The following is an 18873-nucleotide window of genomic DNA, read 5'->3' as shown; positions in this document are numbered from 1 at the left end:
CACAGAACCTCTAAATGATAGGCTTTATTTAGTACTTTGAGACCTACTCCTTTGGGAAGAGGTTTGGAAGGGTATCATTTTGATTATTTTGGGTGGGTATTAAAGACATTTAATTTTCTTTTTTTTTCCTGACTCAGGTATCCAGCTCACATAGAAGATATTGATTACGAAGAAGGAAAAGTACTCATCCATTTCAAGCGTTGGAACCATCGTTATGATGAATGGTTCTGCTGGGACAGTCCTTATTTACGCCCTTTAGAGAAAATACAGCTGAGGAAAGAGGGCTTACATGAAGAGGAAGGATCATCTGTGAGTAACAAATCTGGGTAATTCAGTGATGAGTGGGGTCAGCCATTAGGTACTTTATGTTCCAACCTTTGATGATTAGTGTGAAAGTCTGTAGCAGCTGGGGACCATCCTTATTTAGGCTTGTAGTGCAACTCTGAGATCTCCATGGCCCCGGGTGGGGGCGGGGGGGGTCGTTGAAGAATCTTAGCTGTCATCTGTTTGTATGACGTGATTGATTTGACAGCTCATAAACTAACTTGGTTGAGACTGCATTGATGATGAGTGGGGACTTTCTGTCTCTCCTTTACACCACTGTGTCCCTTTAGATCATTTAGTAAGCTCATCTGCTGTCTGATCATTTACTCAGCAATCATTCCATGTGGAGCATTGTGCTAGCCTCATATTAAGGTCTTTTATAAGACCTTGAAGAATATTCATTCTTCAAAATGTAGCAATGCAAACTGTGTGCTGGGAAAACAGTATGAAATATTAATGGTGAATGAGTGCCTCCTTTGTCAAAAGACCCTTTAAAAGTGTAGATGGCATTAGGTGGCATGAATGCTGCTTCCCGTAAGATGAAGTAGACTCTCTCCTTCCAGCTTGTGTAGTTGGTGTGTTCCCTGGTGGCCCTGGGCTCTTAGACTCACTTTCAGGGACAGGATAGGATTATCATTGGTGCTGTGCTATGGCTGTCCAGAACTCTTAAAATGGCAAAAGTTTGTGTCTAGCCCTTTTGTTTTGGCTCCCAATGCTGAACAGCAGAAACATCTTCCTCCATCCCAGTAGCCATCTCCCCTTCCTGCCCTTGTCAATTTCAGCTTCTTTTATGAATTCTGTTACTATGTATGTCCTATGAAATTGGATTGGTAACAGGATCTTTTTTGTTTTTTAATATTTTTTAGGAATTTCAAATAAATGAGCAGGTCCTTGCTTGCTGGTCTGATTGTCGTTTTTACCCAGCCAAAGTCACTGCTGTTAACAAGGATGGTAAGGCATTTGAGTTGTAATTGTTTTTACTCTTGACTTAGGGGTGAGTTTGTAATATTGGAGTTTGAGAGTATATTTTCAGTATGTATTTATTGCCTAGGAATCCTCTCTCTTTAAGTTAATTACTCTGTCAGGAGTTAGGAAGAAATTATAAATGGAGAGAAAGGTAGGTTAAAGAGGGGGAGTTTGGTTCTTTGCCTTCTAAAACAGTCATGGTTCATCTGTCACCCTGCTGGGAAGTGCGTAGGTTCTTGCTGTCTAGGAGTTCCTAATATAATAGATGAAATAAGTCCCTAAGATTCCTTTTAGTTATTTGTGAACAGCCTAGAAATGAAGCAAACAGCAAACTTTTCTTAAAAATGTGCTTTGTGGATGCAAGGTGATTGAGAGTTGGTCTGTAGTATCAGAGTTACTAGTTGAAATTGGGGTACTGGGATTTAGAGCACTGAGCTGGAATGCCTTTGCCAGAGTTTAGAACATGTGAGGAGTCAGGACTGGGAACATGTCCCAAAGAGGCTCATTTTGCTAATACAAAGGCAAGAGAAGAGGAGGGTTATGAATGTGATATGTGTGGTCAGCATCCTGACACACAGAGAACACACTGGGGGTTCAAGTGATACCTTTTTTCCTTTTTTTAACATTTTCTACCAAGATGTTTGTGGTATGTGCATGATTCCTGCAGTGAATGTTTAGGGCAAACAGACCTCTTAGTACCAGTGTTGGGGGTGACTCTAAGGCCACATTGATTTTTCATTCAATGAAGTTATTTAAGTATTTATTCAGCACTCTGCTGGACTTCGGGGTGACCAAGAAGTTTTGTCTGAGAATGGGTTGAAATGGTCAAAAATGAACATACATTTGCATGTAGCAGAAATTTTAGTTCCTCTCTTGCTACATTCACCCCACCCCCAGTCCCGGCAGCTATTAGACCAGTGTGGGTTGACAGATGTAGGTTATCCTTAAACCACAGTTCTTTTACCACAGGCCTCCAAAGCAAGGTTGTATCTTCTAAGTTGTCTAAACAGTTACTGATCCTCCTGTTCATGGATTAAGTCTTTTTGGATAGTCCCTTGTTTCCCTAAGTTACTTTATAAGCCAGTGTTCAAAATAAAATCCTATTACTATTTTTCATATGTATCACTTTAACCTAAAAATTAATTTTAAAGGAAAGCTTACATGTTATTAAACTGCTTTAAATCCTTTTAGTAAAAGACATAGTTTATTATATCAAACACTCATTAAATACAATTTATAGGTCCATTTTTATTAAAATGGTGACTGATCTCACTTAATATGGGGAAAATCAAGTCAAACTCATAGAAGAAAAAGCTACAAGGATATACTGTACAGCACAGGTAATATAGCCAATATATATTTTTAATACATTTATTTTATTTATTTTTCGCTGCATTGGATCTTCATTGTTGCACATGGGCTTTCTCTAGTTGTGGCGAGTGGGGGCCACTCTTCGTTGCGATGCGCGGGCTTCTCATGGTGGCTTCTCCTGTTGCAGAGCATGGGCTCTAGGCGCGTGGACTTCAGTAGTTGTAGAACGTGGGCTCAGTAGTTGTGGCTCACAGGCTCTAGAGCGCAGGCTCAGCAGCTGTGGTGCACAGGCTTTGTTGCTCCGCGGCATGTGAGATCTTCCCGGACCAGGCCTCGAACCCGTGTCCCCTGCACTGGCAGGCAGATTCTTAACCACTGCGCCACCAGGGAAGCCCTGGGTCTGAAATCTTTTGAAGTGATCATTTAAGGACTAAAAGTCATTGGCCGAATTATTGGCCATAGTTAATTAAGGTTTTTAAATGTCTTTTAAACTTTGGCAACCAGAGCTTTGCAAGTTGTTTTAAAAAATCTTTTCACTTTATTTCCTCCATGAGCTAAAATTATAGGAGGGAGAGTCTTGAGGTAATTTGTTCCTACAATGGTCATTTGCTACCCTAATATATTAGTTCTGTAAGCTTCAAATTCTGTTCAGTGAATTTTAGTTAACTGGAGGACATTGAAAATGAGTGGATATTTTTGGGAGAACCTGTTTTCCCCAGAGTTCTTGAGTCTGAAGTCCTGTATTATGCTGCCATCCTTTCTGGTTCTTGAGATTAATTGGAAGAAGGAGGAGAAGGAAGGACATGGGGGAGGGGCAATCCTGAAAGTTAATGGAACCAGCTGTGTGGTATTAATGCTACCTCGTGGACTGCGAAGGAAAGCTAGCCTTTGTGGGTGCTCAGATCTGTGCCTGATTTTGAGATAAAATAATGACTCTTAGGTGCTGCCTTTGGGTTAGGTTTAATCCAGGGGAGCTGGCAGTTTCTAGCTCATGATTTATTCTAGTAATTCAGTTGCAGGATTGGGAGGGGCAATGCTGGACTCTAATTTCACTCTTTCTCTGGTTAGTAGGGGCCACCATGGCTTAATGGTGCTGTGAGAAGAACCTCTGCAGGCAAGGTGGTGCCTTTATTTCCTGTAAAAGTTATTCTGTCTTTTTGGTGCTGCTAGGAGGAGGCTGGGGATATAGTGAAGTCACTTTCTTTCTTTCTTTCTTTCTTTCTTTCTTTCTTTCTTTATTTATTTATTGATTGATGGCTGTGTTGGGTCTTCGTTTCTGTGCGAGGGCTTTCTCTAGTTGTGGCAAGCGGGGGCCACTCTTCATCGCAGTGCGCGGGCCTCTCACTATCGCGGCCTCTCTTGCTGCGGAGCACAGGCTCCAGACGCGCAGGCTCAGTAGTTATGGCTCACGGGCCCAGTTGCTCTGCAGCATGTGGGATCTTCCCAGACCAGGGCTCAAACCCATGTCCCCTGCATTGGCAGGCAGATTCTCAACCACTGCGCCACCAGGGAAGCCCCTGAAGTCACTTTCTATAGCTTCATCTTGGGAAGGCTTGGTCTGATTTTTCTGCCGTGCTTAACTTCCTTGATGGTTTTGCTGAGGCTGAGCATTGACTGAGCAGGCTGGTGGGTAGTGGCCCTAGCCAGAGTGGAGAGCACTGGTTGCTGGCATTGGGAATCTGGCATGACTGAATCACAACCAGATAGCAACTTTTATTTTTTATTTTATTTAATTATTTTTTGCAGCAATAAACTTGACATGTTTATTAATTAAACTATCACTTAAATTAAAAAAGTGCATAGAAAATAAACATGTTTTAAAACTCCTTTTTTTTTACAACTATCTACACTTTTTACATTCAATCTTTCGTTGACAGCTTTCAGCACTATTATTTTTTGCACTATTAAAGTATTTTCCTTCATCCCTGTCACAGGGAGTTAACACTGATGGACTTTAGACACACTTTTTCTTTTTTTTCCTCTCTTTTTCTCTAAGCAGAAGCTTGGAAGAAAACAAGGAAAAAAAAAACACCAAAAGATCTGTTTTACATGAATAAGTTGTCAAGAAATGTCTTATTCCTAGAAAAGAAGCTTGTCATCTGTTGAGTTTTTGATAGCAACTTTCAGTTTCTTTTTTTTTTGTGGTACGCGGGCCTCTCACTGTTGTGGCCTCTCCCGTTGCGGAACACAGGCTCCAGACGCGCAGGCCCAGCAGCCATGGCCCATGGGCCCAGCTGCTCCGCGGCATGTGGGGTCTTCCCGGACCGGGGCATGAACCTGTGTCCCCTGCATCGGCAGGCGGACTCTCAACCACTGCGCCACCAGGGAAGCCCCAGAGTTTCTTAAGGGAGTTATTTAGCACTTGGAAACTGGGGAGAGCAATGCCATGTTATTTAGCCCTTTTCATCTGGAATGATTCCTTGGCAGTTGCAGCTAAGCATCATTTTGTGTGAAGGCAGCCACACCTGGTAGCCTTGTTAGATCCTTGGTCTGTGTTGGAGAAAAAGAAGGGATTCTGCTTCCAGGGAATCTTTGTTTGGAAGCCATCTCTGGTGAGTTGACCTCACCTCTGCTCAGCTCCCCGTTTTTATGCCGCTCGTCTGTCAGGGGGTTTGTGCCCCTGCTCTGCAAGGCATTCTCTCTGGGGGAAACTGAAAGTAGGTTCACATTTACACAAAATGAAGAATCATTCCTTCCTGTTGATCTGTGGTTAACTTGAGTGCGCAGGCGAATCAGGTCCCTCTTCCTTGAAATTATGCATATCCTCGGGTCACGGCCCCCTCATCCCCTCCTTGTACCCCAGTTCAATCTCTGTTCATTGCTTAAAGTGTGCATTTAAACTGGGAGATTTTATGGAAATGGTCTTATTTCTAGAGTCTCTGGTTGAAGCAGTTACTATTTTTTGTTTTCTTCATGCTGTAACTGAACCTACATTTGAAATGTGGGAACACTGGGACTATGAGCAGCTTTGAATAGAGATAAAAGGACAATTTAGGCCCATACATGTAGCTGCTAGCTCGGCTCCTACATTCTGTGGGGGGAAGGAGGTTCTCTGTCAAAGTGACTTGGTAGATGATGGTAATTAGAACCACATATTGATCCCTTGCTCTGTGACAGTCCCTTTGCTAAGCAGTTTCCATATCTGATCTTATTTAGTCTTCACATAAACGTGGAAAGGTTGTTGCCGTCAACCCCATCCACATTTTACAGATGAGGAACTGAGCTCACAGGAGAAACTGCTTGAGGTTACAGAGCATATAGATAAATGGTAGCCTGAGGTCTGCATGGAAGTCTTGGTGCTCCAAGTTTCCTGAAACTGCAGTTCCTACAGTACCAGGCCGCTTCTCTGGATCAGGGTTTTCCTTAAACAGCAGAAGTTGTCAGGGCCAGATGCTCGCTGGCGGTGTGTGTGTGTGTGTGTACGTGCACCTGATACAGTAGGGTGAGTGTAGGTGGTCTGTACTTCCTGGAGCCCGGTGGTGTCTTGAGAGCCCTGATTGGAGACAGGCCCTGTCCCAGTCCCTGCTTGATGATTATAAGCAGTTCATTCTCCTTGCTCTAGACTCATCTGAGCAGTTAGAAATGGGAGAAGGAGTTGGACTAGATGAGCAGTTTTGGAAATTATTGGCTACAGAACCTAAGCCCATTATGTAAAATTCCTAAGAGGAAGACTTAGGGGGAGGTTGCCTGCAAACATGCACTTATCCCATCTCTCTGCCCACCCCCTTAGGCACATCTGTGGGAACCTCAGGACTTTGAGAAACCATGTTTGAAAGCTCCTATCCATGATATTATGGAATTCTCTGACTCCTGGAGAATGAGCGGGGTAGTAAAAGGACCCTGACTCACAGTTATGGTAGATTTCAAGAGCAACAGAAATCTGTCCTTTCTAGAGTCACCTGTTTCCTTGGCCCCTGTTTCCTTGGTCCTAGAGAAGATGAGCTTTCTATACGTCTCTAGTTTTGTTCTTATGTCCCTTCTGCTATTACTGAGGTTGTCTGATATGCTGAGTTCTTAAGCCCCAGAGGGCAAAGCCAGGAAGCTTTGTTTCATCTGGTAAAGACAGGAGCTTCTTAAGGGAGCCTGAGGCAGGTGGCCTTTGTGTCAAGAATGTTCTTATTTTGGATTCGGTCATTTACATGTTTTTTGTTAGATGTTGTTTGTGGCCATGGGAGAGCTCTGTTGCCAGCCACCCTTGGGAGGATTCCGTGGGAAGACATTCTTTTAGTTATGCATGAAACCATTAAAGTAGATTTGGGGCCTCTCTCCAGAAGTGGGTCTAGACCACTGTTGTCTGTGGGATGTGTTGTTTTGTTCTCTCTGATTCATTGAAGCCCAGGTTAGGCTATGTGCATGATCAAGGGAGAAAGTTTCAAGATGATCCCTTGTAGTTCTTTGGAAGTAAAAAGGGTCAGGGCCAGGATATTGTTATCTAAGGACAGTGACCCCTGAGCACCTTTGGCCATAGTTTGGGTCATTTCAGAGTGGCGAGTGGTGCTCTGGGTTTGTGGTTTGGAATTGAGGCTGAGGGACTTGGGGAATAGGCAGTGTGGGGTGGTGGGAGAAGAATTAGTCAGAGGCCAGCAGACAGGCTTGGGTTCTGCTTCTAGCTCTGTTGTAGACTTCCATGGAACTCAGGGTCCATCCCTTCATCTAAGGCCTCCATTCTGAGCCTGCTGTCAGGAGTAAGCTTCAAAATTGACTTCAAGTAGCTGAAAATGTTGGACTTTTGGGTAGCATTTTGTCCTTCTGGATGTTTGAAATGTCTGTAAAAATGGACAGTTTTCATTTTGATGTAACTGTTGATGAACTTTGTTGATAAGATAGTTGAAAGTATAGGCTTGGGTGGCTTGTTGGCATGCTTAATATTTAAGATTTCTTGAGAATTGGGTTCTTAATGTCCCCACCCCCAAACCCCCATCCTTAGACTGGCCAGAGCTTTGCCATGGTTGCTTGAAAAGAGTCTGTTTAGAGTTCCACAGCCTTGCTTATTATCATTGCTCCTTTGCTTGCCAACACCCTCACAATAGAGGCAGGAAGACAGGAACCCAGGCCTTTGCTGTAAGTATTCATCAATCATTGCTGACGTGCCTTATGTAGAATCCTTATCATAGCCTGTCATCTCATTGCTTGCTTTAACCAACCAACTATATATACCTGTATAAGTATTATTTATATATATATATATATATATATATATATATATATATAAAACCAACTGTGTATCCTTGTGTCTGTCTTGTTTGCTAGCAACTTTTCTGTGTTGGTGACACTTGTAACAAATAATCACTTTTATTTGGTAATTACAAGGAGCAAAACAGTAGGTAATTACTCATTGTTTACAACAGTGGTTCTCAGACTTCATTGTGCACCAGAGTCACCTCAAGGCTTTATTAAACTTTTTTTTTTTTTGCGGTACACGGGCCTCTCACTGTTGTGGCCTCTCCTGCTGCGGAGCACAGGCTCCAGACGCGCAGGCCCAGCGGCTGTGGCTCACGGGCCCAGCCGCTCCGCGGCATGCGGGATCTTCCCAGACCGGGGCACGAACCCGTATCCCCTGCATCGGCAGGCGGACTCTCAACCACTGCGCCACCAGGGAAGCCCTCTTTTACTTTTAAAAATATTTTATTTTACTGATGTATAGTTGTGTTAGTTTCAGGTCTACAGCAAGGTGATTCAGTTATACGTATATATACATTATTTTTTTCATATTCTTTTCCATTATGGTATATCACAAGATATTGAATATAGTTCCCTGTGCTATACAGTAATGGGGTGCATGTGTCTTTTTGAATTATGGTTTTCTCTGGGTATATGCCCAGTAGTGGGATTGCTGGATCGTATGGTAATTCTATTTTTAGTTTTTTAAGGAAACTCCATACTGTTCTCCATCTTGGCTGTATCAATTTGCATTCCCACCAACAGTGCAAGAGGGTTCCCTTTTCTCCACACCCTCTCCAGCATTTGTTGTTTGTAGATTTTCTGATGATGTCCATTCTAACTGGTGTGAGGTGATACCTCATTGTAGCTTTGATTTGTATTTCTCTGATAGTTAGTGATGTTGAGCAGCTTTTCATGTGCTTCTTGGCCATCTGTATATCTTCTTTGGAGAAATATCTATTTAGGTCTTCTGCCCATTTTTGGATTGGGTTGTTTGATTTTTTAATATTGAGCTGCATGAGCTCTTTAAATATTTTGGAGATGAATCCTTTGTCCGTTGATTCCTTTGCAAATATTTTCTCCCATTCTGAGGGTTGTCTTTTCGTCTTGTTTATGGTTTCCTTTGGTGTACAAAAACTTTTAAGTTTCATTAGGTCCCATTTGTTTACTTTTGTCTTTATTTCCATTACTCTAGGAGGTGGATCAAAAAAGATCTTGCTGTGATTTATGTCAGAGTGTTCTTCCTATGTTTTCCTCTAGGAGTTTTACAGTGTCCAGTCTTACATTTAGGTTTCTAATCCATTTTGAGTTTAATTTTGTGTATGGTGTTAGGGAGTGTTCTAATCTCATTCTTTTTACATGTAGCTGTCCAGTTTTCCCAGCACCACTTAGTGAAGAGACTGTCTTTTCTCCATTGTGTATCCTTGCCTCCTTTGTCATAGATTAGTTGACCATAGGTGTGTGGGTTTATCTCTGGGCTTTCTGTCTTGTTCCATTGATCTATATTTCTGTTTTTGTGCCAGTACCATATTGTCTTGATGACTGTAACTTTGTAGTATAGTCTGAAGTCAGGGAGTCTGATTCCTGCAGCTCTGCTTTTTTCCCTCAAGACTGCTTTGGCTATTCGGGGTCTTTTGTGTCTCCATACAAATTATAAGATTTTTTGTTCTAGTTCTGTAAAAAATGCCATTAGTAATTTGATAGGGATTGCACTGAATCTGTAGATTGCTTTGGATAGTGTTGTCATTTTCACAATATTGATTCTTCCAATCCAAGAACATGGTATATCTCTCCATCTATTGGTATCATCTTTAATTTCTTTCGTCAGTGTCTTATAGTTTTCTGCATACAGGTCTTTTGTCTCCCTGGGTAGGTTTATTCCTAGGTATTTTATTCTTGTTGTTGCAATGGTAAATGGGAGTGTTTCCTTAATTTCTTTTTCAGATTTTTCATCATTAGCATATAGGAATGCAAGAGATATCTGTGCATTAATTTTGTATCCTGCAGCTTTACCAAATTCATTGATTAGCTCGAGTAGTTTTCTGGTGGCATCTTTAGGATTCTCTATGTGTAGTATCTTGTCATCTGCAAACAGTGACAGTTTTACTTCTTTTCCAATTTGTATTCTTTTTATTTCTTTTTCTTCTCTGATTGTCGTGGCTAGGACTTCCAAAACTGTGTTGAATAATAGTGGTGAGAGGGCTTCCCTGGTGGCGCAGTGGTTGAGAGTCTGCCAGCCGATGCAGGGGACACGGGTTTGTGCCCCGATCCTGGGAAGATCCCACATGCTGTGGAGTGGCTGGGCCCGTGAGCCATGGCCACTGAGCCTGTGCGTCCGGAGCCTGTGCTCCACAACGGGAGAGGCCACAACAGTGAGAGGCCCGCGTACTGCAAAAAAAAAGAAAAAAAAGTAGTGGTGAGAGTGGACATCCTTGTCTTCTTCCTGATCTTAGAGGAAACATTTTCAGTTTTTCACCATTGAGAATGATGTTTGCTGTGGGTTTGTCATATATGGCCTTTATTATGTTGAGGTAGGTTCCCTCTATGCCTACTTTCCGGAGAGTTTTTATCATAAATGGGTGTTGAATTTTGTCAGAAGCTTTTTCTGCATCTGTTGAGATGCTCATATGGTTTTTATTCTTCAGTTTGTTAATATGGTGTATCACATTGATTGATTTGCGTATACTGAAGAATCCTTGCATCTCTGGAATAAATCCCACTTGATCATGGTGTATGATCTTTTTAATGTGTTGTTGGATTCTGTTTGCTAGTATTTTGTTGAGGGTTTTTGCATCTATATTCATCAGTGATATTGGTCTGTAATTTTATTTATTTTGTAGTATCTTTGTCTGGTTTTGGTATCAGGGTGATGGTGGCCTCATAGAATGAGTTAAGGAGTGCTCCTTCCTCTGCAGTTCTTTGGAAGATTTTGAGAAGGATAGGTGTTAGCTCTTCTCTAAATGTTTGATAGAATTCACCTGTGAAGACACCTGGTCCTGGACTTCTGTTTGTTGGAAGATTTTTTTTTTTTTTGCAGTATGCGGGCCTCTCACTGTTGTTGTGGCCTTTCCCGTTGCGGAGCCCAGGCTCCGGACGCACAGGCTCAGCGGCCATGGCTCATGGGCCTAGCCGCTCCGCGGCATGTGTGATCTTCCTGGACCGGGGCACGAACCCGTGTCCCCTGCATCGGCAGGCGGACTCTCAACTACTGCGCCACCAGGGAAGCCCAATTTTCTTAAGTTTACTGAGGCTTGATTTGTGACCCAAGATGTGATCTATCCTGGAGAATGTTCCGTGCGCATTTGAGAAGAAAGTGTAATCTGCTCTTTTTGGATAGAATGTCCTATAAATATCAATTAAATCTATCTGGTCTATTGTGTGATTTAAAGCTTTTATTTCCTTATTAATTTTCTCTTTGGATGATCTGTCCATTGGTGTAAGTGAGGTGTTAAAGTCCCCCACTATTATTGTGTCACTGTCAATTTCCTCTTTTATAGCTTTTAGCAGTTGCCTTATGTACTGAGGTGCTCCTATGTCGGGTGCATATATATTTATAATTGTTATATGTTCTTCTTGGATGGATCCCTTGATCATTATGTAGTGTCCTTCCTTGTCTCTTGTAACATTCTTTATTTTAAAGTCATTTTATCTCATATGAGTATTGCTACTCCAGCTTTCTTTTGATTTCCATTTGCATGGAATATCTTTTTCCATCCCTCCATTTTCAGTCTGAATGTGTCCCTAGGTCTGAAGTGGGTCTCTTATAGACAGCATATATATGGGTCTTGTTTTTGTATCTATTCAGCAAGCCTGTGTCTTTTGGTTGGAGCATTTAATCCATTCACGTTTAAGGTAATTATTGATATGTATGTTCCTATGACCACTTTCTTAACTGTTTTGGGTTTGTTTTTGTAGGTTCTTTTCTTCTCTTGTGTTTCCCACTTAGAGAAGTTCTTTTAGCATTTGTTGTAGAGCTGGTTTGGTGGTGCTGAATTTTCTTAGCTTTTGCTTGTCTGTAAAGCTTTTGATTTCTCCATCGAATCTGAATGAGATCCTTGCCGGGTAGAGTAATCTTGGTTGTAGGTTCTTCCCTTTCATCACTTGAAGTATATCATGCCACTCCCTTCTGGCTTGTAGAGTTTCTGCTGAGAAATCAGCTGTTACATTTATGGGACTTCTCTTGTATGTTATTTGTCATTTTTCCCTTGCTGCTTTCAGTAATTTGTCTTTAATTTTTGCCAGTTTGATTACTGTGTGTCTCGGCGTGTTTCTCCTTGGGTTTATCCTGTATGGGACTCTCTGCGCTTCCTGGACTTGGGTGGCTATTTCCTTTCCCATGTTAGGGAAGTTTTCGAGTATAATCTCTTCAAATATTTTCTCGGGTCCTTTCTCTCTCTCATCTCCTTCTGGGACCCCTATAATGCGAATGTTGTTGTGTTTAATGTTGTCCCAGAGGTCTCTTAGGCTGTCTTCATTTCTTTTCATTCTTTTTTTTATTCTGTTCCGCAGCAGTGAATTCCACCATTCTGTCTTCCAGGTCACATATCCGTTCTTCTGTCTCAGTTATTCTGCTATAGATTCCTTCTAATGTCGTGTTCATATCAGTTATTGTGTTGTTCATATCTTTTTGTTTGTTCTTTAATTCTTCTAGGTCTTTGTTAAACATTTCTTTCATCTTCTTGATCTTTGCTTCCATTCTTTTTCCGAGGTCCTGGATCATTTTCCTATCATTATTCTGAATTCTTTTTCTCTTTTTTTTTTTGTGGTACACGCGCCTCTCACTGTTGTGGCCTCTCCCGTTGCGGTGCACAGGCTCCGGACGCGCAGGCTCAGCGGCCTTGGCTCATGGGCCCATCTGCTCCATGGCACGTGGGATCTTCCTGGACCGGGGCATGAACCCGTGTCCCCTGCATTGGCAGGCAGACTTTCAACCACTGCACCACCAGGAAAGCCCCTGAATTCTTTTTCTGGAAGGTTGCCTATCTCCACTTCATTTAGTTGTTTTTCTGGGGTTTCATCTTGTTCCTTCATCTGCTACATAGCCCTCTGCCTTTTCATCTTGTCTGTCTTTCTGGGAATGTGGTTTTCATTCCACAGGCTGCAGGATTGTACTTCGTGCTTCTGCTGTCTGCCCTCTGGTGGATGAGACTATCTAAGAGGCTTATGGACGTTTCCTGATAGGAGGGACTGGTGGTGGGTAGAGCTGGCTGTTGCTCTGGTGGGCAGAACTCAGTAAAACTTTAATCCAGTTGTCTGCTGATGGGTGGGGCTGGGTTCCCTCCCTGTTGGTTGTTTGGCCTGAGGCGACCCAACACTGGAGCCTACCTGGGCTCTTTGGTGGGGCTAATGGTGGACTCTGGGAGGGCTCACGCCAAGGGGTACTTCCCAGAACTTCTGCTGCCAGTGTCCTAGTCCTCACGGTGAGACAGAGCCACCCCCTGCCTCTGCAGGAGACCCCTCAACACTAGCAGGTAGGTCTGGTTCAGTCTTCTATGGGGTCATTGCTCTTTCCCCTGGGTCCCGATGTGCACACTACTTTGTGTGTGCCCTCCAAGAGTGGAGTCTCTGTTTCCCCCAGTCCTGTCAAAGTCCTGCAATCAAATCCCACTAGCCTGCGAAGTCTGATTCTCTAGGAATTCCTCCTCCCGTTGCCGGACCCCCAGGTTGGGAAGCCTGACGTGGGGCTCAGAACCTTCACTCCAGTGGGTGGACTTCTGTGGTATAAGTGTTCTCCAGTTTGTGAGTCACCCACCCAGCAGTTATGGGATTTGATTTTATTGTGATTGCACCCCTCCTACCATCTCACTGTGGCTTCTCCTTTGTCTTTGGACGTGTGGTATCTTTTTTGGTGAGTTCCAGTGTCTTCCTGTCAATGATTGTTGAGCAGTTAGTTGTGATTCTGGTGTTCTCGCAAGGTGGAGTCTTTTTTTTTTTTTAAATTTTTGGTTGCGTCGCGTCTTCTTTGCTGCGCACAGGGTTCTAGTTGTGGTGAGCAGGGGCTTTGCTTCGTTGCGGTGTGTGGGCTTCTCATTGCTGTGGCTTCTCTTGTTGGGGAGCACGGGCTCTACGTGTGCGGGCTTCAGTAGTTGTGGCTCACAGGCTGTAGAGCACAGGCTGAGTAGTTGTGGCTCACGGGCTTAGCTGCTCTGTGGCATGTAGGATCTTCCTGGACCAGGGCCAGAACCCATGTCGCCTGTATTGGCAGACAGATTCTTTTTTTTTTTTTTTTCAGACAGAGTCTTAACCACTGTGCCACCAGGGAAGTCCTCAAGGTCTTACTAAAACACATTTCTGTGTCACACTCCCAGAGTTTTTGATTCAGTATATTGGGGGTGGGGCTGATAATTTGCATTTCCAGTAATTTCACAGGGTTGTTGATGCTGCTGGTCTGGGGACTACACTTTGATAAACACTGGTTACAGTGAGCCTGGCGCTGTGTGAGAAACTACTGTCAGATGTTTTCTCTAGCCTTGAAGAGCCTGCCTTCGATTTGGGATCTGCCTTCTATATGAAGGCACCTAAATGTGAGTCTCTGCAGGTCAGGTACCAAATGAGTCTGAGAAGTTCAGAGGAGGGAGAACTCTCCAGTAGCAGGGAAGTCAGGAAGCTTTTACTGAGCTATTGTGGTCTTTTGAGCTGAGTGCTTAAGGATCAATGAGTGGCACATTCCAGGCAGGAAAACACTCCGTGTGGAGGTGGAAATGTCACAAGACAGTTTCAGTGGGTGGCAAGTAGCTAGTCACTTTGAGTTGGTGGGTATTGTATGCTGGTAATTCGAAATAAGGTTTGGAAAATAATTGGGCTCAGATTGCTTGGACTTTGAGCACTGAAGAGGTGGCTAGCCATGGGCAGGGCCTTATTCAGGGCTGGAGGAGCAGGCCTGTGGGTGGGGAGAGAATGTATAAGAAGGAGGCAACCAGCCAGATCTTAACTTCATCGTTGCATTATTCTGCTCCCAACCTTTGGGATTTATTTTTTTTTCTTCCATGTTGGGTAGCAAATTGGTCCGGAAAACTGGCCATGTTTACTAGTGGTAAATCATTACATGATTACCAGTGGTTCATTGATAATCTTGACAAGATTAACTGTGATTTTTTTTTTTTTTAATAGATCCCTGGAACCAAAAAAAAAAAAAGAGAGAGAGAGAGAGACATGGGTGGGTTCTAAAATGCAAAAGGTTGAAAGTGTTGGTTTGGGTACAGCTAATGAGAACTTTTGTAGTTGGATGTGTTATTTGGCGAGATAAGATTATTTGGATTTCCAGTTTCAGTTTTTTAGCAGAGAGTAATTTTTGTTGGACTTAAAAAAAAAAAAAAGAACAAAACTAACAATGTAGCGGTCACCATTTAGTGCTTTGGCCTAGTCTCTATTCTGAAATATTGTAATATGCAGCTAATTCATAAGGATTTTGAGAGTAATGTGACCTCTAAAAACATAATACCTTTAGCAGATGGTCGTATTTCTTTTAAAGTTTAAAAGATATTACTACTTCTAATCCCAGAAAATAAAGTTTAAGTGATAAACATTAATAATTCACCAAGCAATAAGTAAATCTGCATTTTCCTTATATCCTATTTTTTTTTAATTGAAGTATAGTTGATGTACAATATTATATGTTACAGGTGTAAATATAGTGATTCACAGTTTTTAAAGGTTACACTCCATTTGTAGTTCTTATAAAATATTGGCTATATTCCCTGTGTTGAATAATATATCCTTGTAGCTTATTTTATACATAATAGTTTGTACTTCTTAATCTCCTATCCCTATTTTGCCCCTCCTCTGTTTCCTTCTCCCTACGGGTAACCACTAGTTTGTTCTCTGTATCTGTGAATGTTTCTTTTTTGTTATATTCACTCCTTTGTTGTATTTTTTAGATTCCACACGTGAAATCATATAGTATTTGTCTTGTCTGATTTATTTCACTTAGCATAATACCCTCCAAGTCCATCCATGTTGCTGCAAATTTCATTCTTTTTTCATGGTTGAGTAGTATTCCATTGTATATGTATATGTATATGTATATATATATATATATATATATATACCACCTCTTTTATCCATCCATCTGTTGATGGATACTTAGATTGCTTCCATATCTTGACAATTGTAAATAATGCTGTGAACATTGGGGTGCATGTATCTTTTCGGATTAGTGCTTTTGTTTTTTTTCAGATACATACCAAGGAGTGGAATTGCTGGGTCATGTGGTGATTCTATTTTTAGTATTTTGAGAAACCTCTATACTGTTTTTTCCACAGTGGCTGCACCAGTTTACATTCCCACCAAGACTGTAACACAGTATATCTTTCCATCTTCAGTTTCTTACATCAGTGTCTTATAGTTTTCCAAGTACAGGTCTTTTACCTTCTTAGGTAGGTTTATTCCTCGGTATCTTATTCTTTGGATGCAACAATAAACGGGATTGTTCCCTTAATTTCTCTGATAGTTCATTGTTGGTGTTTCCTTACATTCTTAATTGTTTTACTGCTCTTTGTTCTTGGTCTAAGTCAGTGCAAGTTTTTAAGATTTAGTGAAGCACCAAAGAAATGAGGTTTTTTTTGGATGGATTTTGATTTGTATAGATAAAAAGATTTGTAAGATAAAGAGGAAAAGGCAAGTGTACTATTATTATCTTGGACATAAGTAAGATTGAATGTGATTCTTGAACAACTTTTTAATTTCCATATGTTTATTATTGTGGTTGGGACTCCCTTGTGTTTATGCTTTGAAAAGTTTTGTTGCTTTCATGAAACTGCAAGTTAAAATCATATCTTTTTGAATTTTAGGTACTTACACTGTGAAATTTTATGATGGAGTAGTTCAGACTGTCAAACATATTCACGTGAAAGCTTTTTCGAAAGATCAGGTGAGAAATGTGGTCTTATGCTTTGTGGTATGAATAATGCTAATGTTATAGTTTTGTTTCTCAAAGATGTTACATTTGTTTATGATGACAAAATCTTTCCTTCATCTGACATGATTTCACCAGAAAGCAACACACAAGTTTTCAGAAATTGTAAATATTTGTCTCTCTCTCTACCTTTTTCTTTTCATACCAGTTCTTTTCAGAAGTGCCAGTACTTGCATACCATTACCTGTTATCTGTCTTTTTCCCAAAGCGCCTGGTTGTTATTCTTTCTTCTGTCTTCCTGTGCTCTGCCCATAGAGCTGTTTCCCCTCACAGGGAACTTGCTGAGTGGTTGAAGAGATGGAGATGTTTTCTCCTCATCTGACTTTGTCCTTCAGCTCTGGACCATGGCTTGGTGGTTACGGAGCCACCATTTGGCGTAGATTTGGCAAGCACTTGTGCTAGATGTGCCTGGGTTGAAATTTTTGTTTCCTTTTGTCCCTTTCACCATCCATGTACTTGTCTAAGCACGGGTCCTGAGTTTTTTTATTTTTGAGGTACGCGGGCCTCTCACTGTTGTGGCCTCTCTCGTTGCGGAGCACAGGATCCTGACACGCAGGCTCAGCGGCCATGGCTCACGGGCCCAGCCGCTCCGCAGCATGTGGGATCTTCCCGGACCGAGGCGCGAACCCGTGTCCCTTGCCTCGGCAGGCGGACTCTCAACCACTACGCCACCAGGGAAGCCCCGGGTCCTGAGTTTTGATACTGGAAATGTGGTGCACACAGATAGATTCTGACCATCTGGAAGTGTTGCCTACTTTCTTCATGATTTTTTTTTCCCTTTTAGTTTTTTTTTATATTTATGTCTTAATGAAATAGCTGAGGGGAAAGATTCTGATTGTAACTAATTGTTATTTACTTCTTTGGGTGGTTGTTGATATGACAGTATTTGGTAATCCTGGAACCTTCTAATAAATTCTCCTGAACATATATTTAGCAATTCCAAAGCATCGTGATACATGATATTGTTAAAGATAATCTCAGAAGTGTTTTTGCCTTTCTGGTTTTCCTCTTCAGAAAATTGACAGAATTATAAAGCTTTAGCCCTAAAGATGTTTTCTCTTTGATCATTTGCTTCTCAGGCATCTAAGGAACTACACAGCACTCTAAAACATTATTTTGGCCTTCAATTTGGCAATTTTTATGTTAAGCTTGTGGAATGAGTTAATATAGATAGAGGACTGTATTAAGAACATGTCCAGAACTGTCAGATTGTATCTAGAATCTACACAAATGGAAGTCTAGGGCTCCACATAACAAACGTTCATCTGTTTCCTCTGATTGATAGTACTCATGGTGCCTTAGCTTGGGGATGGGCACCTCACCCTGTGTGGATTTGTGGGTCTTCAGTCCTCAATTCCCAGATGCCTCTGAGTGTCTCATGTCATCTCAGATCTGGCAGGTGGTCAAGCACAGGCCCATGGCTCCTGTTTGTTTTTCTTTTCCAAGAGGACATAGTGGTTTAGATAAATGACTTCTCAGCTAGGCCACTTACAAAGCAAAATTTCTTACAAATGTCTGTCAGACAATTTTTAAAGCTTTTTTCATATAGTATTAGATTGTTTTTTTTTTTTTTTTTTTGCGGTACACGGGCCTCCCACTGTTGTGGCCTCTCCCCTTGCGGAGCACAGGCTCCGGACGCGCAGGCTCAGCGGCCATGGCTCACGGGCCTAGCCGCTTCGCGGCATGTGGGATCTTCCCGGACCGGGGCACGAACCCGCGTCCCCTGCATCGGCAGGCGGACTCTCAACCACTGCGCCACCAGGGAAGCCCTGTTTTTTTGTTTTTTAAATCGGATTGTACTGCCCTAAGTGGTTTGATAATCTATATTTCAGGAACATTTATCTTTTTCTGAAGTTATAGAAACAGTATATGTTTGCTGTAGAAAATTTAGAAAAGTACAGAAAAGCGCAAAGAAAGTAAAAATTGTATAATTCTATCATCCAGATGCAATTGCTCTTAACATTTTAATGTATAGCCTTCTGTATTTTAAAAAGATACTTGTGTATATATATTTTTCTTTTCCAAATTTGAGTCATATGTTACTGTTCTATAACTTGCTCTTTTTTTTTTTTTTTGCGGTATGTGGGCCTCTCACTGTTGTGGCCTCTCCCGTTGCGGAGCACAGGCTCCGGACGCGCAAGCTCAGTGGCCATGGCTCACGGGCCCAGCCGCTCCGCGGCATGTGGGATCCTCCCAGA

General features: G+C 42.0%; 1 protein-coding gene across 3 annotated transcripts in view; it reads left to right on the top strand.

The window, feature by feature from the left end:
* PHF20 (PHD finger protein 20) overlaps positions 1 to 18873 on the top strand; it is a 135659-nt gene that overhangs the window by 38727 nt on the left and 78059 nt on the right. For all 3 annotated transcript variants that reach the window (XM_032604835.1, XM_032604833.1, XM_032604834.1), the window contains 3 exons: positions 138 to 309; positions 1191 to 1275; positions 16551 to 16630. In XM_032604835.1, the coding sequence (XP_032460726.1) occupies positions 138 to 309; positions 1191 to 1275; positions 16551 to 16630 (337 nt within the window). The remainder of the gene's footprint in view (positions 1 to 137; positions 310 to 1190; positions 1276 to 16550; positions 16631 to 18873) is intronic.

The sequence above is a fragment of the Phocoena sinus genome, chromosome 15 (assembly GCF_008692025.1).
Source record: "Phocoena sinus isolate mPhoSin1 chromosome 15, mPhoSin1.pri, whole genome shotgun sequence".
Classification (NCBI taxonomy): Eukaryota; Metazoa; Chordata; class Mammalia; order Artiodactyla; family Phocoenidae; genus Phocoena; species Phocoena sinus.
Note: the sequence above shows the minus strand (reverse complement) of the source record. Positions and strands in the feature narration are given on the sequence as shown.